The sequence below is a fragment of the Fusarium keratoplasticum genome, chromosome 2, assembly GCF_025433545.1.
Source record: "Fusarium keratoplasticum isolate Fu6.1 chromosome 2, whole genome shotgun sequence".
Lineage (NCBI taxonomy): Eukaryota > Fungi > Ascomycota > Sordariomycetes > Hypocreales > Nectriaceae > Fusarium > Fusarium keratoplasticum.
In genome coordinates this window covers 936,189-958,459 of record NC_070530.1, presented here as the reverse complement: position 1 = coordinate 958,459, position 22,271 = coordinate 936,189, and the positions used below count along the sequence as shown (strand labels likewise).

The 22,271-nt window shown below is 53.2% G+C and overlaps 7 protein-coding genes across 7 annotated transcripts; 3 read left to right on the top strand and 4 right to left on the bottom strand.

Annotated features, from left to right (window-relative positions):
• Positions 1–188: 188 nt before the first annotated feature.
• NCS57_00222100 (uncharacterized protein) lies at positions 189–1,046 on the top strand (the record flags this gene model as incomplete). Its single annotated transcript, XM_053052255.1, has 3 exons — positions 189–192; positions 252–663; positions 716–1,046. 3 exons carry the CDS (start codon positions 189–191, stop codon positions 1,044–1,046), a joined length of 747 nt encoding a protein of 248 aa, XP_052917501.1.
• Positions 1,047–2,012: 966 nt separating this feature from the next.
• On the bottom strand, positions 2,013–6,850 carry NCS57_00222000 (Glycogen debranching enzyme; the record flags this gene model as incomplete). The annotated part of the gene is made up of 3 exons (XM_053052254.1): positions 2,013–2,084; positions 2,145–6,504; positions 6,618–6,850. The coding sequence occupies 3 exons, from the start codon at positions 6,848–6,850 to the stop codon at positions 2,013–2,015; spliced, it is 4,665 nt and encodes a 1,554-aa protein (XP_052917500.1).
• Positions 6,851–8,861: 2,011 nt separating this feature from the next.
• On the bottom strand, positions 8,862–10,638 carry NCS57_00221900 (MFS domain-containing protein; the record flags this gene model as incomplete). Its single annotated transcript, XM_053052253.1, has 3 exons — positions 8,862–9,887; positions 9,941–10,085; positions 10,136–10,638. The coding sequence occupies 3 exons, from the start codon at positions 10,636–10,638 to the stop codon at positions 8,862–8,864; spliced, it is 1,674 nt and encodes a 557-aa protein (XP_052917499.1).
• Positions 10,639–11,617: 979 nt separating this feature from the next.
• NCS57_00221800 (Fungal-trans domain-containing protein) lies at positions 11,618–13,282 on the top strand (the record flags this gene model as incomplete). Its single annotated transcript, XM_053052252.1, has 1 exon — positions 11,618–13,282. The coding sequence occupies one exon, from the start codon at positions 11,618–11,620 to the stop codon at positions 13,280–13,282; it is 1,665 nt and encodes a 554-aa protein (XP_052917498.1).
• A 487-nt stretch (positions 13,283–13,769) lies between these two features.
• Positions 13,770–15,228, bottom strand: NCS57_00221700 (Glycerol-3-phosphate dehydrogenase [NAD(+)]; the record flags this gene model as incomplete). The annotated part of the gene is made up of 2 exons (XM_053052251.1): positions 15,032–15,228; positions 13,770–14,961 (listed from the first exon to the last, which is right to left on the bottom strand). Exons 1-2 carry the CDS (start codon positions 15,190–15,192, stop codon positions 13,770–13,772), a joined length of 1,353 nt encoding a protein of 450 aa, XP_052917497.1. The 5' UTR covers positions 15,193–15,228.
• Positions 15,229–16,165: 937 nt separating this feature from the next.
• Positions 16,166–17,359, bottom strand: NCS57_00221600 (Gamma-glutamylcyclotransferase; the record flags this gene model as incomplete). The annotated part of the gene is made up of 1 exon (XM_053052250.1): positions 16,166–17,359. The coding sequence occupies one exon, from the start codon at positions 17,357–17,359 to the stop codon at positions 16,166–16,168; it is 1,194 nt and encodes a 397-aa protein (XP_052917496.1).
• Positions 17,360–18,765: 1,406 nt separating this feature from the next.
• On the top strand, positions 18,766–21,722 carry NCS57_00221500 (uncharacterized protein; the record flags this gene model as incomplete). Its single annotated transcript, XM_053052249.1, has 3 exons — positions 18,766–20,898; positions 20,989–21,330; positions 21,378–21,722. 3 exons carry the CDS (start codon positions 18,766–18,768, stop codon positions 21,720–21,722), a joined length of 2,820 nt encoding a protein of 939 aa, XP_052917495.1.
• Positions 21,723–22,271: the final 549 nt, after the last annotated feature.

Sequence of the window (22,271 nt, the reverse complement as noted above, 5' to 3'; positions counted from 1 at the left end):
AATAGCGCATTTGCACGCCTCCACTGCCTTGACTTTTTCCGACTGACAACACACGACACCACCACTCTCCCACCGCCCTCTGCCAACTTTCGATCGACAACTCCTGGGCTTTCCTTGCCCTCGACATCGTCTTTCTCGTCACTCTTTCTCTCGTTTAACTCAGGGATTACAACCCAACCGCTGTCAAAATGGGTGCGTCTCAGCGAATCACCCTATCACAATCCCCTCATACTAACATGCAATAATCACAGCTGCCAACGAGAACAGCCCTCCCGAGACCACCATCGTTCCTTTCAACGACCGAAAGGTCCTTCCTGCTTGCGCCGTCTCTTGTGGTGCCCTTTACGATGCCAACGGCGCCTGTGTCCCTCCCATCATCGCCGTCGATGCTGGCCCGAGTGCTTACACCCAGTGTTTCTGTCTCGATACCCGAGTCGCTGCATTCTCTACCGCAACCAAGGGCCCCTGCGACGACGCCTGTACTAACGACCCTAACGGCCTTTCCTCAATCGCCGCATGGTTCCGCGATATTTGCACAGTCGATGAGAACGCCAACAAGGGAAATGGAAATGGTCAGGCCTCCTCGAAGACGACGACAACCGATGGTTCCAGCTCGACCGGCGGGAGCAGAGTACCCGCCAACACCGGCGGCGGCGGTGATTGGTATGTTACTCATTGAAGAGAAGATTAGTATATACCTAACCAGGCCTTGCAGGATTTCGAACCACTGGCAGTGGGTGATTATGCTTGTCATTCTTGTTGTCGGCATTGCTGGAATTTGGATCGGTGCTTGCATCTGGCGCCGCCGTTACCTCCGTAAGAAGGACCGCCAGTCCTCCCTCGGCCAGAAGCACTCTGGCTCAGCATCTCGACCATCCTGGGGCCCCGGTATCGAAGCTTCCGAGGCTGGCGGCATGCCCTACAACACCGGCTACGACTCGAACAGAGATTCAAACGGCATGATGCTCCCCGGCGCTGGAGCTGCCGTTGTCGAAGAGAAGCCCAAAAAGGAGAAGAAGCGATGGATCGTCCGTGACCGAACATGAGTTCAGTGCTCGATCTTGCGCCACGTCTCGTTTCTCTTTTTTTCACGACTCTCCTTACCAACGTCCGATCCGAAACAGCAACATCCTGTGCATCTCACGATATAAACCGTGCATTTATCTATACGGCCGTACTTTCCGACACCCTCGATTACCTATGATTTGACCAGTTGGGGATAATACCCAGCACCTTACAGAAGGGAGGAAACACAAGTCACGCATGACAAGACACGAGCAGCTGTCTCGAATCGCGTAACCCTGAGACAGGGCCAGAACATGACTTGTGGTTGCATCCTCTACTTCCCTTTGTGGCACGTGAGCCACGCTTGCTTTATCTTGACATTGTCTTTGTTTGTTTTCGGTGGCGTTTCAGTGTCTTTTGGATATCCGGCGTTGCTGGGAGAGGCGCAGCCCGCTGGTTTTTTTGGTGGCCGCCACCACGGAACCACCACTCCACGCTCTGAAAGGCGTGGTTGGAATGCAGGGCTTGGCACCATGGGGAAAATGATTTGTCTTGTTTTTATTCAAGCCGACATAACGGAAGTTGCTTGTGGACATTGGTGCCACATATTGATGGCCTCTCAAGTTCGAGGGCAAGGGGCATGGGAGTCTATCCTTGATATACAATCCTACTATTTTCAAGCCGTTAATTATGGTATTTCTGGCCATGTGAAGGACCAGGCCTGTAGCTGTGCTACCACTGGAATAAGCCTATTTGTGAGAGGTCTAGCGTTGTCATGGAATCGATCTGGATCTTGACATGAGCGCCTCAGAGATCATGGCTTAAAGGAAAACAACGCAATCACCAACAGCAACCGAACGCCTGGTAACCAAGTGGTGGTGGCTAAAAAATACTTGTCATTAACCTGATCTAGGAGAATACTCGTAATGCAAAGATGCAGAGTCCGTCGTCGTGTGCTCATGTCCATGCCTATGCCCAGTGTCATATCCTTCTCTTCCATCCTATCCCTACTTTTGCTCCTCCACGGCGTCCATGTACAAGTCGATGAGACATCCAGCCGACCAAGCTTGTGTGGGGCTCTGTGAGTGTGTTAGCATGAGATCGACATGTTGATCTTGCACATATAAACTTGAACGTACCGAGTCTGGACAGTATTCTCCATTCTTCTGGGTCAGCTCCTGAAGACCGGCCCAGGGACTCTCCCGAATCATCTTCTTGCACCCACTAAGGCGTCGAGTAACCTGCTGGAAAGCCTCAGTGCGGCCCTCAGGCGTCGTCCGCCTCTTGAGGTCAAACTTGAGCAGAGCTCGGAGGAAGAAGCCCGTAGGCCATATCCACTCAGGTCCCTGGTGGTAGTTTCGTCCCTTGCTCGTGGCAAAGTCATCACTATCCTCGCTGTTGATGTAGTATGGGCGGTAGTTGAGGTCTGCGGGATCCAGTGTGGCCATTCCTTGAGGGCCTCGGAGGACCTCGTCAGCGAGGCACAACGCGTGCATGGCGTGATCGGGATCAAACAGGTCGGGCGCTGTGGTCATGGCAATGGCAAAGTTGGGGCGTAGTTGGTAGTCCTCGTACTCCTTGCCCGACTTGTAAAGGTCCTTGTAGACTCCGCGACGGTTGACGATGGGGGTGTTGACGTCGTATTTGGAATCATCTTCGGGTGACAGGGGCACATAGTAGCATCGCTCAAAGTTGGCCTTGACCAATCCTGCCCAGTCAGCCAACGAGATGGAGCTACCATCAGACTTGTCCACACTGCCATATGCGTATTGGCCCTTCTCGTGGAGTCCAGCTAGCCAGTTGAGAGTGCTGTAGAGCATGCCCGTGATTTCAATAGCAGCGCCATCACGGGGAGTTCCAGGAACGCCCTTGGAACCAGCACGCTCGCTTTCACCCATCTTGTCCATCCATGTGCCGCAGTTGAACTGGTTGCCTCCGAAGATGATACCAGTCTCCCAGTCGACCTTGATGTCCTGGTTGAAGCCCTCATCCTTCATCTGAGAATCGATTTGAGGACCAGCGTTGGCTTCTCGGTACTTCATACCTGAAGCATGTCTTTGAAGCGCCTCCTGGATGACATCTTCGATGGCACTCTCCTTTGAATACGCCCTCGAGTCATCGGTGGGGAACCAAGTGTCATCGTAAGGCAAGAAGCGACGCTTGACCTTGGTCTTGAAGATCCCAACGCCCTCAGGGGCAAATCGTGTGTAATCTTGGATGCACTGGAGGAAGAACCAGACCGAATCTCGAGAGTTGTACCGAGGCGCATCACCACTGCTAAGGAGGTTGGGAATCATGCCATGCTTCAACACGCTCGCAAAGGCCAGGATGTGCTCCTTGGCATCATCGAAACGGCCGGTGCCGATGAGGAGACCACGGAGAGAGATGAAGACGTCTCGTCCCCAGCATCTTGCCCATTCCACGGCGAAGTGAGGGAGGCCAGCGGCAAGAGAAGGCACCAGCTTGTTAGGCCACAGAGATGCTGACTTGACATAGCCAACCTGCTGGACACTAACCATGGCCAGGCTTTGCAAGAACCATTGTCCATCTCTCACACTCGCGTTCATGAGCTCCAGAGACCTCTCCCAGCTGGCCATATAGGCAGTACGCAGGACAAGACCAAAGTAACGAGGGAGCAGGAAGCTCGGAATCTTCCGGATAGCATCGAACCGCTCCTTCAGCCACGTCAAAGGCTGCGCAAGGGCCTCGTTTCCGGGAATGGCACTAATTCTCTGTAGTCGGGCCAAGATGTAATCCAACGCCCACTGGCCATCACGAAGGTTCTGACACAGTGGATGAGCCAGGTTGTTGTCTCGGATAATGTCCTTGAGGAGGCTCCACCATCCCTGAAGACCAGCGTAGACGATCTTTCCATGTCCGGGGATATCGTATACACCATCCCGGCCATCGCTCTCGGCTCGCTCTTCAGCCTCACATCGGTACAAAAGATAGTTGAGGTCAGGCAGGCTGAGCTCATTCCATGCAGCCTTAGCTCCCGAGGTGACGTAGTTGTCCAGACCCGAAGAGTGCTCTGCCGCTGGGATCCATGTCTCAAATAGTGCAATACTTCCCGGAGGGAACTTGTCGCGCACCGTAATGATAGTGTCATCGCCCTTGATCTCCATCCGAATTCCTGGCAGGTCCTTGACTCGACTGGGCAGGCCACGCAGGTACTTCTTGTCCTCAAGGATTCGCTTGGTTGTCTCCTCGCTGGCGTCAACCTCAAGCATCCAGCTGCCAAGATGGCGGGCTTTGGTGCCAGTGAGATGTACAGCACTAAAAGCACCGTTGCCATTGCCGTAGCCGGGGAATGCGGTGTGAGCAATGAGGAAGTAACCCTTTCGGGACTCGGGGTGGACTCGGTGGACGGTGATGTACTGGTCCTCATGATGGATGTGAGTCTCATCATAACCATCCTTGCCCATCAGAGTGTGAATCTGGTTGAGCAACTTCTTGACACCACCAATTCCATCCTCGCCGCCTCCAATCTTAATAGGCTTGGGTCCAGACGATGCTGATGTGTAGAGGCGAGTTTCGTTCACTAGATCCACGAGTTTCGGGTAGATCTCGTCATAGCCCATAACACTGCCTGTGGCGCTTGAGCACATGCAGACAAGGGCTGCGTTGGGCAGGGTATCTCGAGCATCACGCTTTTGAGCTGGCGTCTCGTTGTCGTGGGTGCAGTCCATGAACAGGGCATGTACTGGGCTCGGCTTGACTGTTCGGACGATCTCTCTGGAGAAGGGTCCAGAGCCGTTGGTATCACTGGCCCTCGGGCTCGTAGGACTTCCCGAAGGCGTGCGAACATCTGACTTGGAAACCTCGTCAACCTCAAAGCTGCCAATAGGCCGGCCACCGTGCCTGTGCACAAGCCGGCTGAGCTCGCCCGTGCTCCACGCCTGCATAGCTTCACGAATAAGAGAGCTGAGGCCGAGACGCTTCACAAAGACGTAATCCATCTCCTCAGACCCAGTGAACAGCTCGGCGACTACATATAGATCTGGTCGCACCCGGCGGGCCTCGTCCAATATGTGCTCAGCGACGTGGATAGGGGTAGAGTGGCAGTTGTCAATGCGAAGACCAGCAAAGTACTTGGCTAGCATGCGAGCATACTTGGTCATATGCTCCCATAGCCAGGGGTTGTCTTCAGGGCTCGAGCCATATCGCAGCTTGACGCAATCACCCCAGACAATAACTTCTCGGCGAAGGTAGACTCGCGAAGCAGGGCCCGCATTATCAACGAGCGCATTGCCACCCCAAACCCATCCATTGTTGACCAAAGCAGTGTCTTCAGGCTTGTGCTTGGATGTTGTAGCGTTGGCAGGAAGTCGAGTAAAGTATGTCTCGATCAGGGGGTTGGCCTCGTTGATGGGACCCAGCTTGGGGCCGTGATCGTCAAGTCGGACATATTTTATCCTGTTAAAGATTTGCTGAAGGATATCGTCCACTTCGGAGTCATACTCCTTGTAAAAGTCCACATTGAGAATATCCAGGATCTCGACAATCTTGGCTCTTGCTGTGGCATCATCAGGGGACTCTAAAGCAGAGGACAAGAAGCTTGCAGCGACATCTGGCTTGACTCTTCTGCGGAAACGCTCTCCCATACGGTCTGTACCAGCCAAACCAAACTCTCTCATAAAGGTGACCTGGTCCTTGACCGGCGCCGCCTTGGCCTTTTGGAGCTGCTTCTCGAACTCGGTCGAGTCTTCGGGGGTGTATAAGCTTCCCTTGGAGAGAGCTTCGACCGTCGCATCGGCGTCTCGGTCGACATCGAGGGCGTAGTATTCCCACAGCCGAATCTTGGCAACAACCTCCGTCTTGATTGCGTTCATGATCAGGAGTAGATCTTCGCTGGACTTGAGCTCGGTTGGCAATCCAAGCTTCTCCAAGTTCTCACTCAGCTCCAGGAGCTTCGTGTCAAGCTGGTAAGCAGATTCCAGCCAGGGAGCCGTAGTGAGGTTGTAGCCGGCCTCGGGGTGCTCCTCCAGCCACTTGGTGTTGTTTGCTGTGTGGTTAAGCACAATGTCGGTCAAGCTGAGCAAAGAATGGTTCTGTTCGAGACTGGCTACCATCTTCTGGACGTCCTCCTCGCCCTTGGGGAAACAGGCAGGGTCCCAGCCAAGTTGGTCGTACAAGCTGTAGGGCGAGTTGGACTCTCCGCGCACCTGTAGAGGAGTGAAGTGGATCATATTGTAGCCGCGATCACTGATGCCGCCGAGGTGACGCTCCCAGTCGTTGGGATATTTGCCCATGAACTTGCTGATAACCGAGAAGATTGACAGGGCGGGCAGCGGCAACGGCCGGCCGTCAAGCTTGAGTCTGGGCGCAACATCGATGTAGTACAGAGGGGTCTTTTTGAGGTTCTCCTTCTGGTCCGAGCTGTCTTCTAGCTCTTTCTTGAGGTCGGGGAGCTCTGCGTAGGTGGTGTAGAAGGCATAGGCTCCAGGCTGGTGAATGGGAATGGAGATTTCGAGCGTGCGATTGAAGTCTGGCGTGAGCCTGAGTTGCGACAAGAGTTAGTGACTGTGCTGCTGCCATCCGCTGGGTTCTTAGAGGAGTGCCGGAGTGCGGCAAATAACTCAATTGGCCCCAGGAGCTTGAATTAGACTCACTTGTACTCGCGGAACTTGTCGCGACGGAATTCCTGACCCTCATCGGGGATGTTGACCCAGAGGCTGCCATGACGACAAATGGACGAGGTGCCCTCGATAGCAAAGCGTATCGTGATAGCATCATTGGACCTGGGAGCCAGATAGATGTACTCGCCCGGCACCTGAGGCGAGCCATCGTCGTTGAGCGGCAGCAGATAGACCTCGTTGGACGTCATGGTGTGCGGTGGGCTCATGATGAGAGGAGAGAAGGGCGGGCGCTGCGTGCCCCGCGGAACGACAAGTACCTCTTGGAGACGGGATGGAGCTCATCCACTGCAGCTGCAACCACAGTCACAGCCAAGGAACCGCGTAGCGCAGGTAGTGGAGTAAATGATGGCTAACGGTTCGTGTCGGCGGGGAGCTTGAAGCACGCTGCTTGGGTCGTTTTAGTGGGCTCGCCTGTGCTTGGTCCAGGGATCTGGGATCTGGGATCTCGGGCGGGATCGACAGATTGGCTGATGAGCAGTAGAGACGATGTGATGTGCCAGAGATAAGGCGATATAGGGAGGGAGGTGAGGGGCTGGAATCTCCGATGGAATAGGCCAGAAGAGGGATGATGAGGAAAAGAAGAGAGAAAAGAAGGTGTGAGGATGGAAAGGATAGTCCGAGCGAGGAGGGGAGGACAGGACCTAGCCACAGCGGGAGGATATGGCTGTGGTTGACGAGGTGAAGGACAGAGACAACACCAAAAAGTTGGCTACACAAGAGAAAGAAAGAGGAGAGAAGAAAAGAAAAAGCCAAAAAAAATCAGGTCGTCAACATCAAGCCATTTCTCTATAACCGAATCTGGGCAACTTAGTATCAGGTAGTAGCAGTAGTAAGCATCAACTCTGTGTTACTGTACCTCCCGTCTCATCCGTCGAGTCTGGGCGGTCAACACGAACGACGGGAGCCAGGGTCAACCAAGTTTCCTGCCTTTCAAATCATCCATCACAAACACGGTCGAGGAGCAGGGGCATTCGTTCCCGGGGCGAGGCTGGAGCAAAGCAAGCCCAACAAAAATAATTCACGCATGGCTAGTGGACGAGAAGGAATTGAGTTTTTTTCCTTCTTCTTCTTCTTTTCTTTGTTTGGTCGTGAAGAGATGAGCCGAGACGCACGAAGCTTGATGCTCTTGGCTTAGCTCGAAGCAACACCAAGAACAAGCACTGCAGAGTAAGCGGGACAGCGGCCGACCAGAAGACGGGCTAGCCTTGAATGGTTATGAGTCGAGCTCAAGCCCAAGCGTCGCCAGGGGAAGCTTCGCAAACAATGGATGAGGGGAAGCTTCCGAGTGCGGCTGTCGTGAGGAGACTGGACTAGGTAGTCTTGGCTTTTGTCTCGGTGGCCGCTTCTAGCATCTTGTTGGTGGCATATGGGCTCATGAGAGTCTTGTCCTCCTTCATGATCCGACCTTGCGAACAAGTCATGAAAATCTGCCAACCTCCTTCACATGCTCCAAACCTGGTTTTGTCAGGAATTACGTCATTGAAGCGCAATGCAAGTTCCCCAATAATTTCCATCTGCGGGCAAGAGTTAGCGCCTCGTCCACAGATCCATCCTGGATCCCGACTCTCCGGCGGGGCGCGCTACAAGGTCAGTGGGCTCTAGGGCAGAGCTTGGGGCTTGAGGTTCACTGAGGAGGACTTATTACGTAGAAACAAGAGTGTCTTTATTCACAAGGAGAGGAATTCTTAAGTTCAAAGGTATGTTGGTTAGGAATTGAGGTAATTGAGCTCTTCAATGTACTCAAACTAGGCACAACAGCTGTATGCGCCTTGGCGGTTCTACAGCCCGTTTCTGTGTCCACCCGTCGATCAGAACAAGACCTTGAGTCTAGAACGGTCCTTGTGCCGATCATTCAAGATGGTCGAGGTACCTGGAACTAGGCGTGAATCATCTTGAATACCTAAGGAGAGAATCAGCCGGTAACTGGATGCCCAGGAGATGGTGGTTTGGCGTGTGCCTTTGGCTGTGTAGTTGTAGTAGGATGGTGAAACTAGAAGACAGCGATAACATGTAAAGTCTATGTAAAGAATAAGAGTTCTATGAAATAACAATGGATATTTTAAACACCATTTTTCTGTATCTTTTTAATTATGCACCATCTCCCCACCAACACAAACCTCCCCTCAACCACCCACGCTCCTTCATCCACATCACCCATCGTTTACCCACCGCTTGTTCCACTTTCTGCTCAGTCAGCTCCTCCACTTCCATCATCCTTCAAAACCGCTTCTTTGTAAGAAACAGCGATGAAACAGTCAGCAGCGCACCCGCAGCGATCACCATGACCCAAATCTCCGAGATGGTCTTGACCAGCACGTCCAGGCACCGCCGCCTCAGCTCAGGGTTGATGGCTGCCAGAATCTTGCTCTGCGAACCCGCGATAGCCGCCCGGATCTCCTCTGTCGAGAAGCCTTGACCCTGGAGCACCTTGTTCATGCCGTCGAATGCACGGCTTTGGAAGATGGAGCTTGCGATCGCTAGACCTAGCATTTGGCTCTTGCCTTGGGAGATGTTGAGGAACTGGATCGATTCGGCGAGCCGGTCTGGCTTGACGATGTGCGCAGCTACCGCGTAGCCCGCCTGACTGGTCGTTAGGCCAAAGCCCAGGAGCGCCGAGAAGCCGTACGTGTAGCTCGCGGGGGAGTCAGCCTTGATGGTGTACATGGCTGCGCCGCCGGCTGTGAGCAGAAGGCCAGAGATCAGGTACCAGACCATGTGGTAGCCGGTACGAGGCATGGCATATCCACAGAAGAGGATGGCCGTGATGTAGAAGAAGATGAAGGGGAGAAGTCGGACTGCCGCCTCAGTTCCCGAGTCACCGTGAACAAAGAGAAAGTACAGCGGGATATAGTACACGGCCACGAACAGACCAGCTCCACCACACGCAATCGCGATGTACAGGATTATCATCTGGGGATTGGCCAGGAAGTCGCAGGGGAAGAGTCGATCGATCTTGTTGGTGAAGACGGTGTAGTACTGCGTGATGGCAAACGCGGCGACGAAGACGACGAAGAGCACGACGCAAGTGATGAACCTACCATCATCCCACGCCCACTCAGGGCCTCCGAAGGTGAAGGCGAGGACGAAGCAGACATAGATGCCCGTGTTGAGGGTAATCCCAAGCCAGTCAAGCCTCTTCAACTTGTCAACAAAGGATGTGTCGGGCTGTTGAGGCAGCGAAGGCAGGGCAAAGAGGTAGATGGGAGAAGTGACGGCGAAGATGACCAAGTTCAGATAGAATGCCTATCACTGGTTAGGCAAAGTAAGTTCGAGTCGTCGAGTTGAGCTAGGCTTACCCATCTCCAAGTTGCAGCGCTGTCCGACAATAGTCCTCCAACCACTGGTCCAAGGATACACCCTCCTCCATAAACGAAGCCTTCAAAGGCGATATAGAATGCCGCCTCACGAGGACTGGCAGTCGAAGACACCAAGTTCAATGTTCTACACGAGTTAGCAATGATTTCGTCTCACCGACATCCCCTGAATCTTACCCAAGATACATTCCCGCACCACCAGCGCCAGCCCAGACACGTCCAACGATCATGGCACCCATGGAAGGGGCAGCACCACAAAGGGCACTAGCTGCTGAGAACATGACTAGAGATGCGATGTAAAGGTACTTTGTGTCAAAGATGCCATATGCCTTGCCGAGGGGGAGGATGGCAACTGTGGCTCCCAGCCCGAAACCTACCCCGAGCCACCCAAGCTTTGTGACATTGTCAAAGGTCTCGGAGACGGCAGCTTGGATATCTGCAGCAATGGTTGTATCGAGTCCGTAGAGAAAGTTTGCTGAGAAGATGGCGACGCACACGAGGAACCAGCGGAAGCCCCTGATGGTTCTCTCCTGTTGAGGTTCTTTGGGCTTGGAGGTTGCAGGGCTGTTTTCGTCCGAGGACTCGTTTCGGAGGGTTGGAGTACTCGAAGAAGGATTGTCCTGTTTCTCCATGTCTCCTTGGTTCATGCCAGGGGCATTGTGAGTGATGATGGAACTCATAGTTGGTGATGTAAAGGTGTTCTGAGTGAACGAAGCTTGGAACTGCTGCTGAGACAAGACATCTTGGTAACAGCGAACCGATGGTATTTATCTACAGAATCCTCCTGGTCAACACGACTGAATTTCACAATCCTCATCTTCCCAATGGAGTCAACTCCAGAACTCCTCGATTCCGGTCAGAGTTGTAAGAGAGGTTAACCGAAATTCCGTGGGTCTGGCCAATCAGACGCGACGGAACCGCGGAGACTTTTGGGTCCCAACTACGGAATCCAAGATATATCCGCAATCTCCGCCCAGCTTCATCTTGCAACTCACTGCTTTCCAATCTCTTCGTTAAAAGACCCATAGAAGCTTGTTTCTTATTTGTAATGCTCCCTCTTTTATCTCTGGGGTCACACAATGGCGAGGGTAGAGCTGAAATTTGTTCGCCTGCGTTGTCGAAACCGTCGAGGAAGCAAGTGTCGCGGGCATGCGATCACTGTCGCTCGAGACGGGTAAAGTGCGATCATGGGAAGCCATGTAGACCTTGTCGGCAGAAGGGGCTACAGTGTAATAGCAGGGGGAGGTTCAATGACGAGGCTCGAACTCTTCCCCAGGCGTTGCAGTAAGTTTGAGAGGACAAGTGGTGGAGTTTTACTAACACCCTTCTTCGTTTAGGGAAATAGAGAGACTTAGACGCCGAGTGGAAGAGCTAGAGTCTCAACTCGAGGAAGCGCGCCGTCATGTTGCATCGTTACCTTCAGGCATTCCCACTCCTACTTACTCAACTCCTTCATCAACCGAACTTCAACTCCATCGCTCGCCCTCAAGCCCAACGCCAGCGCCCTCACCGCCGAAGAGGCAATGGGAGGGAATCTACACAGCATCTGGTCGCTCCGACCAAACATCCTATTATGGCCCATCCTCATCCCACTACTTCATCGGCCGTATCGGCTCCTTTCTAAGCCAAGCCTTCCACCAGCCACTACAACACAGGTGCATGGAACCAAAGGGGATGAATAGGAGACTCGACGATCCTACAAGCCAGGAAGACGCCATATCTCGAACAGACCGTCGAGTTGAGGTTCCTAAGCCTTCCATGTCTCGCATGCAGGAGGAGTACTTCCTCAACCTGTTCTGGGAATCACACCACGCCAACATACCCATCATCCAGGAAGGCGAATTTCGAAAGCTTCACAACTCTTTATGGAGCGACTCTAGTTCCTATCGCAAGCCATCTGCTCTGGTAGACATCATCCTCGCCATCTCGATGCAGTACGGCTGCGCATTCCTGCTTCGGGGCTCGGGCGCCAACAGCCGCGATCAAGATGATGCCAGCATCGCAGGCCGGTGGTACTACCGAAGATGTCAAACCCTCCTCGCCTCAGAACTGGAAAGCCCTTCGATTACGACGCTGCAGTGCCATCTCTTCTCCGTCGTGTACCTCTGCTGCGCATCCTTCCAGAACATGGCGCACTCAACCCTCGCCGCCGCCATGTCCGTAGCGCAAACCCTCGGCTTACATCTCGAACCACCAGCGTCAATGCCAAGAGCTGAGAAAGAGCTGCGAAAGAGACTTTGGTGGGCGACATTCATCAACGATTCCAAGACCGCCCTGAAAGTCGGCAGACCGCTCTCGGTGCAAAGGTCTCAGATCACAGTCTCACCTATCAGCGACGACGAAGAAGCTGCATCTTTCTTTGACTCGAGTCTGGGGTCTTATGACGGAGTGACATGGCTCACATACGCCGCTCAGAACCAGAAGCTCATAATTGTCTCGACAGATATCCATAATGCGTTTTACGAGAGATGCTCTGAGATTCTCGGGCAAAGCAGTCACTCGACGCCCTACAAGAACTCCAAAGATCTTGAATCATGCGCCAAGTTTATTACTAGCCAGTTGCCTGCCCTCCAAGCCTGGGCCGACCAAGTTCCCCCCGGTTTGAGGCTTCAACGGCGTGACTCAGGTGCCCCCTTTTCCGCCGACCGAACCCCCATCCTAATCGACTCCTGTGCACCACTCTGGCTGCAACGTCACCGAATCTGCCTCGAACTCATCTACCACACTCTCCAATCCAACCTCCACCGACCCTTCATCAACTTTGCCCCTCCGCCGGGAACATACACTCCAACTGCAGAACGCCACGCAGTGACCTGCGCAAACCACGCCGCGGCCTACACCCACATCCTGCACCAGACTCTACAGGAAACAGATATCATGAATGGCTGGCAAGAGTTCTTCATCTGGCAGTGGAACGCTACTGTCAACATGATCGGTTTTGTGCTTGCATGCCCTATCAACGCCGCGACGAGCAGCGTTCGGAGAGCCATCGACAAGGCCGTCGAGGTATTTGAGGTTTTCGGCAGCGATTTTGCTATTGCTGCGAGTGCGGCAAGTGTGACAAAGAATCTCACGGCAAAGGCAGACCTATTGATGGATCAACTACGCAGTGGTATTACCGCTGGTGCTGAGACGGGAGTCGTAGATGGAGTGGCGGGAATGACAGTAGGGGAAAGGGATAACGTCCAGACTGGACAGACCGCCGAAGAAGGCCTGACAGAATTCATGGATTGGGCCTTGACTGTGGACTCGTTTAACAACTTTGAGGACTTGTTTGTTGATGTGAACAAGTCAATGGACTTCTGGGGCGTCAACCCTGTTTGAACGACTAGAACTTGTATCAAGCCGGCAGAAACCTCCACAGAGGCCACAACGGGGGGTTCAAGTTAATCACATCCGTTTCTGTTAGGGATACTTCAGTCAATACTTAGGTTTGCCTAAGCAAGAAGTACTCAAAGCATAAGGATGTAAAAGCATAAGTACATAGTAAATATTCTCACACTGACGCAACCCTCTTTGTTATATCAATGACAGTGAGGCGAGGTATATAACGGAGGTTTCTGCCGGCTTATGGGATAGAAACACTATGATGATCAGTAACTTGAACTATCAGAGCAATAATCACACCAAGATCATAAACCCAACTTGTACAAGTTTATCGCTGTAAATGACAATTCATTCCGAATTCGCCTGCCTGATACTATGAGTAAACCCACGTAAACTACCTATCTGAGCCATACCAACGCCGCTCCATATTGGCCAATCGTCCAACCCATGTTGTCTCCCAGCCCTATCCCATAATTCTAATCTTTCAAGAGTCTTGAACAAGGTTGGGAATATCATCCACCTTGGCCTGACCATTCAAGATGGCATGCACTGCGGTGAACAGGGGGTACTCCGACTCCAGTCCTCTCGCCTTCAAAAAGCTGTTGACCTCCTCTGCCGTCGTGGTACCCTGGATCTTCTGTCCATTGAGTTCTTGCTGCTCGACTTCTTGCACCGAGATGCCCTTCTCCACGGACTTCTTGGCACAGCGGAAGTTACGACCACCAGAGCAGGAGGTAATCAAATCAGCAACACCAGCCGATGACTCTGTGAAGGTGGCTGTGTGTACGGTCTCGCCGAAGAATTCCTTGCCAAACTTGACCATCTCCATGAGACCAACACGCATGATAGCAGCCTTGGCGTTGTCACCCCAACCACGGCCATCGACGAAACCGGCCGCGAGGGCGACAACGTTCTTCAACGCACCACTCAAGGACACACCCGCAACGTCAGACACCATTTGGACGTGGAAATAATGTCGGTGGAACAGGGAACGGAAGCAGTCCTGGTCCAGAGGAGGGTAATCGGCGGGCATAGCGGTCAGCTTAGTCTTGGAGGTTCGGCCACGGACATCCTTGTGGCGGATATCAGGAAGCTCGCCAATTGTAGGGTTGGGGCTTCCATTTCGCGGCGATGGAGCTCTGCTATTGTCCAAAGCTGGGGGGTCATAAGCAATGGTCGTCTCCGACCACTTCTCCTCGGCAATCTCACGGGCCAAGTTGGCACCACTGAGCGCACCGCAGTAGATGCCAAGGCCATCACCAATCCACTCGCTAAACAGGCTCACGCCGTCATCGGTGACGTTGACACCCTTGATACAGCTGATACCACGGGCGAAGGGCAGGATGTGCCCGTTGATCTGCTTGCAAACATTTGCAATAAACTGGTGGGGCAAGTTGAAGACGAGAATGGTGGAGTCCTTGACGGCGGCGCGAATGTCAGGGTTGGCGACAATGTTGTGAGGCAGGGCGATGCCGGGCAGATACTTGACGTTCTCGTGATGCTTGTTGATCACCTCGGTGAGCTTCTGGGGCTTGTCGCCAATCGTTTCGTCATAGTACTTGGAGTCTTTGGAGATGGTCACGTCTTCCTCATAGACCCACATCTGGACCTCTTCCTCGAAGATGTCTTTGTTTGCGCGGGTGTTCTCGGCAAGGATTTTGGCAATCGTTGAGCCCCTGCATCATGGAGAAGCATGTTAGCAAGCTGCGCAAAGCTGAATTGAGCTTCGGAAGGGGTTGGGCGTACCAATTGCCGGATCCCACAATGGTCACCTTGTGCTTCTTCGAATGCCCGCCCAAGTTCGTCATGTTGCCGAATTTCGTCGTGGAGTAGCTGCGTGTGCAAGAAAGGATTCTTTTTGACTTGATCAAGACAGAAGTAGGTCGCAAGACGAGGGAACGAAACATGCGAGAACAGGCAAAATCGAAGCAAAAGGTACCAAGGAAGCAAGAGCGAAAGCTTGTGAGAGAGAGGAGGGGTAGGAGATATACGATGGATTTGTCTGGACCACGCTCAGCTTCCCAAGGTTGTTGAACCCTGGAGCAAGCCACAATGACGCAGGGCAGTAAAGTGGCGGGTGACACCGCCTTCTGTAAACAGTCAAGCGCCCCATCAAAACCCATTGATTTTCCGGGGCAAGGGCCGGAAGGATGAGCCTGGGATCGGGGCCACCGACCTCCGACCGGCCGAGGCCATCACATGCGGCGGGGACGTGGACGTGAGAGGCCAACAGCTGAAATCGCAGCTTTTGTTGCGTGGGCATATCCATTTTCACATGTGAAGCTGACAAGGATCTTGAGCACAGCATCGTTCTTGGGGAACCGGGGGGCGACATTGCATGCAGCACAATCCAGGAACAGGACCGAGCCCCGTTGCTAAACATAAACGACCACGGGCCGACCCTCCTCCCTGGCTTGCGGCTGGCTACGGTCGCGTGACGGCTCATGCCGTCGAGGTCAAGATCATGAGCTTGTGGATGTGCGAGGTTGACGGATAAAGGGCCCTCGAGCTGCCGCCGCTGGGAATCGCGTCATATCGCATCCTTGATACCGAGGATGCATCGTTACATTGACTCGAAAGCACTTGATGTCGACATGCGTGCGCTAGGTCTCAACAAGACGTATTCCCGCAACCAGTTTCACCCCAACCATGCTGGTTGAGCCACTTCCGTCCCCTTCATCCGCCCAAAGCAGCTTGTGCGACATCTTGGCACGCAGTGGATGAGAGACATGCACCAGAGTGCTTCAAGGTTTACAATTCAACCAGTAGTATTATATTATTTAAGAAACGAAGCAGTAGTTAATTGGTTACTCCTAATCAGTGGATAATAATCACAGCTCGCAACATATATGGCGTATAGCCGATGCTCTCCCTATGAGCCTAGTCAAATTCTTTCAGTAATCCCACTTTTTCCTCATCCAAGTGCGGGATTCGTTGCCGAACTTGGGACCATGAAGGCTTCTTCTTGTGTCCCCAGCGCTGCTCTGTCTCTTCAGTTCTCTCACCATCTCCCAAGACCGGTTTCAAAATGCCATCATACATCATCCAACTCAAGTTGAAAAAGACGGTGGTAGCAAGGGCCAGCCACCGAGGCAGTTTCCCATCTTTATCCGCCAGAGGACCGGATAGGGCCATGATTGCGAAGAAGACTAGGCTGATAACCAAGTACACAGCGGCGCCGATGCGTTGCCTCCAGTTGGTGATGGTATAGGTCGGCATGGCATTGAGCCAGCGCTGGTAGCCTTCGGGAAGCTCATGCTCCTTAGCACCATCCCGGATCAGGTTCAGGTAACGAGCACTTGGTTGCGCATAGCCGGGCTCTCGAACAGGATGGATCAGGAAGCGATACCACCACTTCTTCTTGCGAGGATCATCGGGCAGATCAGAATCGGGGATCTGGGGCGCAAAGAGCGTCTTGGCCAGGAATGGCTTTGGGATTTCAGGGAAAGGTTTCTCCGGAATAGAAATCTTGGGAGGCAGAGGAAGGCATGGCACCATGATCTGCTTGTAGCCTGTTCCACCACCCTCGGTGCGGATGATGGTCTTGTAGTCTTCCTCCGTGACCTCATACACCACACCCAGGAGACCCTCATCCCATTTGGACTCTGAATGGGGAGGCTGCGGGGGATCAAATGGGATCTTGGGAGGCAGCTTCGGCTTATCGGGCATCTTCCTGTATCCAACATTCGCGAAACATGGCTCGCGATAAGGAATTCCTGGGAGGTCGAACTTGAGCTCCAACGTAGGTACCGAGACGTTCACCTGCGATAGAGGACGGATACCTCGCATGCCGAGAAAGGTCTGCGCACACATGTTGGATCCGTAGGCGAGGTAGAGAAAGGTGTTGGGCTTTGGGTGGTCGGGGTCATCGACGACATCTTCGGCGGCCAGCGCCAGACGTTCCGCGGAGGTGCGAGGTATCGACGAAACAGCAGGATACTTTGGCGCGAGCGTTGGCTCGGGCGCGGGCCGTTGCGCAACGCTGACCTTGCACAAGCTGGCGATGGCGCAGGTCTTGGTGCCCGCATTGCTGACTGCGCTGGTGACACCAGGCTGCTGTTCGTGCTCCGACATGGCGATTCTGACCGGGTGGCTTAAGGTTTAACTCGGTGACCTTACTGCAGTGCCGTTCCGAAGTATCGTAACCGTCTAGCACCTCCAAATGATGACGAGCGAGCAACCTTGTGTTATCGAAGCCAGCGATGTTGTTCAGGAGTATTTATGAGACCGACGACCCGGGCGATCCAAAGCGAGATGCGGAGGTCGCGGACTTCTCCACTGATGCCTGTGCTTTAAGTCCGCCCTCTGGCTGGAACGTGCTGAATAATACCCGTGCATCGACGACATCATGGTCGGTGTCGGGGCGACATGGCGCCCGAAGTCCGTTCGTCTGCTTCTTTAATATCAGTGCATTTCGCCTTCGGACCATCGGGCTATCCTATAATAAATAGAGTGGACCTATCATTATGAATCATCTAGGATCTATGGTCTTGACCCCAGATCAGCCCGGCATCGTAGATGTAGAATTCGTCCGTCGGAGCCCGAGCTGAAGCGTCTCGAATCTTTGTTTTATGTGGACCTTGGGTTGGTCACTTTGATGTTCTTTTAATCAATATTCAACCGAAGAGCTCGCTTTACAGTGGAAACGCAAGTTGCTGAGGATTCTGGGTGTCAATCGTGTCAATCGTAACAAGTCAGGTACGTCATGAAGCTCGTCACACTGATGAATTACGCGTAACTCCTTAGATCTCCTCTAGAAAAGAACATTTTGATAGAAATCAAGGACGTAAGCGTCGTGTTACTACATGCCCATATAAAATAGTAAATCTTCTTAATCTTCCATACTTTTCAATTCCACGCTGCATTTTTTGCGTCCATCTTTTGAAGCTTGACCTTCCATGAAATGGCGACAAACCTACCCGGTACCTCTGGGCAGCTGCATGATGAATTGTTATCAGTGCCAATCGTCAGCGATAACCCACGTCACGACTGGGACGCTCCTGCCCTCCAAGTTGCGATGGATTGCTTTTGTAGAGAAAATATCTTCGTCACCTCATTTTTTACCCTGACAATCATGCCAGCGCGATAGTAATTTTCGAAGTCATCCAACACGTTGGAATTTGTGAGGTTTGGTGCGATCATATGCCCTGGGAAGCACCTTCTTCTTGAGGGCCTGGGTTTGCAGACGTGGTAGACATCGTCGTTCCTTCCTCACCCGACACCAGAACGCCCAACGTCCCAAGATCTAGAGAACTTCTCCTCAACACCATAATTTCGGCATTTCATCCTTCTTCGATTGAGGATCTTGGCACGAGCGATACGGCTTCGTCGCACACGAATTTACTGTCATTCGCATCGGGCGATATCGCAACTGAGGCTCCAAGTGGCTTGCTGCGCTGGCAACAGTGTAAGTTGGAGCTCTCTGCCAATACCCCGCCAGAGACATCTAACAATTACGCGGAGCCGACGGATACGCAGGCATGCCACGGAAGGGTGGCAAATCCACTCAGCGTGGAAAGCCCAGGCTTCTGTCAACAGAGTTCGGACAGCTCGAAACTACCCCGACGTCCCGTCACCTCCAATCTCCCGAGGAGCACCCTACACAGACACCAGTCTCCAAATCGCAAGGTCAGGATAATAGTGACCAAACAGCGCGAGTCAAAAGTTCGACTACAAACCAGAAGCAACAGTCGAGTTTCGTCGATGAGTTTGATGATGGAGTAGACGATGTTGATTTGATCAATTTGGACCCCTTCGAAGAGCCGAAAACACAACCTGCACCTGCCAACGATTTTTCCTGGTCCGAAACTGGATCTTTGACTCGTCGAAGCTCACCACTTCGCGGCGGCGAGGCGTCCAAGGATATTTGGCAGTTTGACAACCAAGGATCGCTGATTGATGCATTCTCTAGCCCAAAGTCTGGCAAGGGAGACCTCCCCAAGACCCAGCCACTCACACAAAGCCTCAACGCCCATCTGGAAGAGTCACCAAACAAAGCTGTGGTTGTAGTGGATTTCTCAGAAACGGCTTCCACAGGGCGACGGAGCTCGCCATTCCCTTCTCAAATCACAACCGAGGAATCGTGGGAACTACTCAGTAACAAGCCCCTACTTTCTAGCACCATCCCCGACTCTCTGCAACTGCCCGAAATGCCAGTTTATCCACCAGAGAAACCAATTGAACACCTGCCAGCGGATGAGCTCTACGATGCCACCCCTCCTAGGTCGAGTGCACAGCGTCCAGTCGCTCCTCCGCCGCAACGCTCCCAGGCTCCCCGAGAAAGTGTCAAGCATGATCAGGATTCGGCACCATCGCAGATGAAGAAAACGAAGCGAGCCCCAACCCCGCACCCAAAGGCCCTAAAGAGAGGTTTGGCCAAGTTTATTGAAGATACAGACTTGGTGAGAGATGAAGAGGTATCCGTCTCATCACCCGATCACCCAAGGCCCCGCGAAACTCATCGAAAGGGAAACAAGACAAGCACTGTCCAAGAAAAGGGACCAAGCAAGGACAAGCAGGCCACCCCACAAGCGCAAGATGACCCAGGAGCAGGACAAGCTCAGAAGGGGAAGAAGCGAAAGCAACGTGCGAAGACGCCCATTCAGTTTGACAAGGACACCCAAGCAATCAAAGAAGTCCCCCAATCGAAGAAGAATGCCGAACCTCCAGTGAGAATGACCCTCGTGAACGCCATGAAACAGGCAAGCATTGCCTCAAGCTCCCCGGCTCTCAGTGCAAGAAAGAAGGCGGCACCCAAGACTACCCGAAAAGCTGCACCAAAGTCCACCCCAAAACCTGCGCCCAAGCCAGTTACGAGGAAGGCACAACCCAGGAAGAAACGCAAAATGTCTGTCGAGGAGGAGTATAAAGATGACTCTATCATCATCGTCAACACAACCGACTTCACTGAACCCAAGCCTGTCATCAACACGAGGGCGAGGACAGCAGCCCAGTCAAAGACCAAAGCTACACGAGGGAAGCAGGGCCCAAAGATCAACGCAGGCTCTCAAGGGTTATCTCATGACCCGATCGTGGTGGCAAGCGACCCGGCCAGTTCATCGATATCAGAAGACGAGTTTAAACAGACAGAGCCGTCGCGGCCATCGCAAGGAATCCAAACTGCAGCACAAAATTCGATGGCAGGAACCAATGCGACTCCCATGGCGACATCAAACATTTCTCTGGAACATGGTATAGACCAGCAGGTGGCAGTGTTACCACAGGAGCCCCCATCATCTGTCGCTTCCCAGCCTTCCAGCGCCCCCAAGGCGAAGGAAGCTATCGTCGATACAACTTCAATGAACGCAGCTGCATCGACAGAGCCTGCCGAAGAACCCATCAATCCTCGCAAGCGAAGTCGCGAAACCAATGCCAAACCCCCACAAGCTCTCTCGCATCGTGACCCCAACATCCCTGCGAAAGGTGCTCTCCGTACTACCCGGGGAGCAGGTATCTCAAAGAAGGACACTTCTACAAGAGTTAACAAGGCAGGTTTTGTTCAACGCCGCAAGAGCAGCAAAATGTCACGGAGTTTCAGTATCAGCAAGGCGGGAAGCCCGGTACCAGTTGAGACGGGACAAGGTCTCTTGATTGATGAATCGAGCCCCATCGAGGTCCAGAGTCCACGATTGAAGGAGCAGAAGCTTGACAGGGAGCAATCTGGACCTAGAAGGTCCCAGCGCCTTCGGCGACCTGAGGGATAGAAATCCTCAGATTCTCGAGGCAACGATCTACAGCAACGATACATCTCAGGTTTGGCAGCGGCAGAACCAAACCACGACAAGACTAGAATTGAGCTCAAAGCACGCCCACGAAATGAACAGAGAGAGCAAGGCAGCGACCTCCTTCCTGGCCTCACTGCGCTCAACAAGAACCTGCAGAGCCAGATCTTTGAGTCTCTTCAAGGGCAGGACGAGGCATCCGTGGTGGTGGTGGATGGGGGAAAACGGACCAAGACTACGGAGAAGGGCAATGAAGTTGCCGAGCAAACCGACCCTGAGAAACCGACAAACGAAGTGGCGGAGAAACTCCACGCGCTGGTTGAGGTAGGTTTCTTGGTCATTGGTAGATGCCGTGCTTACATGCTGCCTAGAAAATGTTGAGTCACCTGGCAACCAAGGAAGCGACCATTTACCGCGGGGCGGATGCCTATCGCAAGAGCGGGATCGATTGCGTGGACAAGATGGAGCGAAGGTACAGCCAAGAACGGAATGCGCTGGCCGATGCGTGTAAGAAGGATGGTGATAGGTTCGCTCGGCGAGTTCGCGAAGCGAGAGAAACCGTTGAGGACGGCGAAAAGGCGCGGGGGAAGGCGATGCACCAGCTGGAGCAAGCGGCGACAAAGCGACGTCAGTTATACCAGCAAGCGAGCACTGGCCTGCGGGCCCTTCACGGGCGACTCTTGAAGCGAAAGATGGTGGAGGATGAGGGCATTTAGATGTTTTGAGCACATGGATAAGATACAAGATGTACACTACGGAGTACGCACCCAGGGACGCACAAAGGGCACCGGGGAGATGGGACAGAGTACTTGCAGAGGTTGATGGGCAAAGTTTCATATGCGAGTGGGTTCTCAGGGACGTACGAAGGAAGATCAGGGTTCAGTGGCGGCAGGGATTTTGAAGGTTGATTGAGCGGGCAGGTTTCCTGCCCATGTGGGTGACGGACGACCGGGGCTTGGCAGATGTATTTGTCCGTGGCTAGACCAGAAGGCGAATTTGGTAGGATTTTGATAGAGAAGGGAAGATCTCGCGATGATGATGCTTCGTGGTTAACGGTTGAAATGGGTTTGGTCGCGGGCGAAACGATCACCAGATGATGCAACAATTTGGGGACTCTCAAGGGTCGAGCGGATGAATGGGATGATGAGCCGAGAGGAGAGGACCTGGCTGGGCAGGCCAGGGGCTAGACTCAATTAGGGAGGATTAAGGGCTGGTGATGCTGATGATGGAGTTTTGAGTCCGGGGGCGTTTGAATGAGGCGTTGA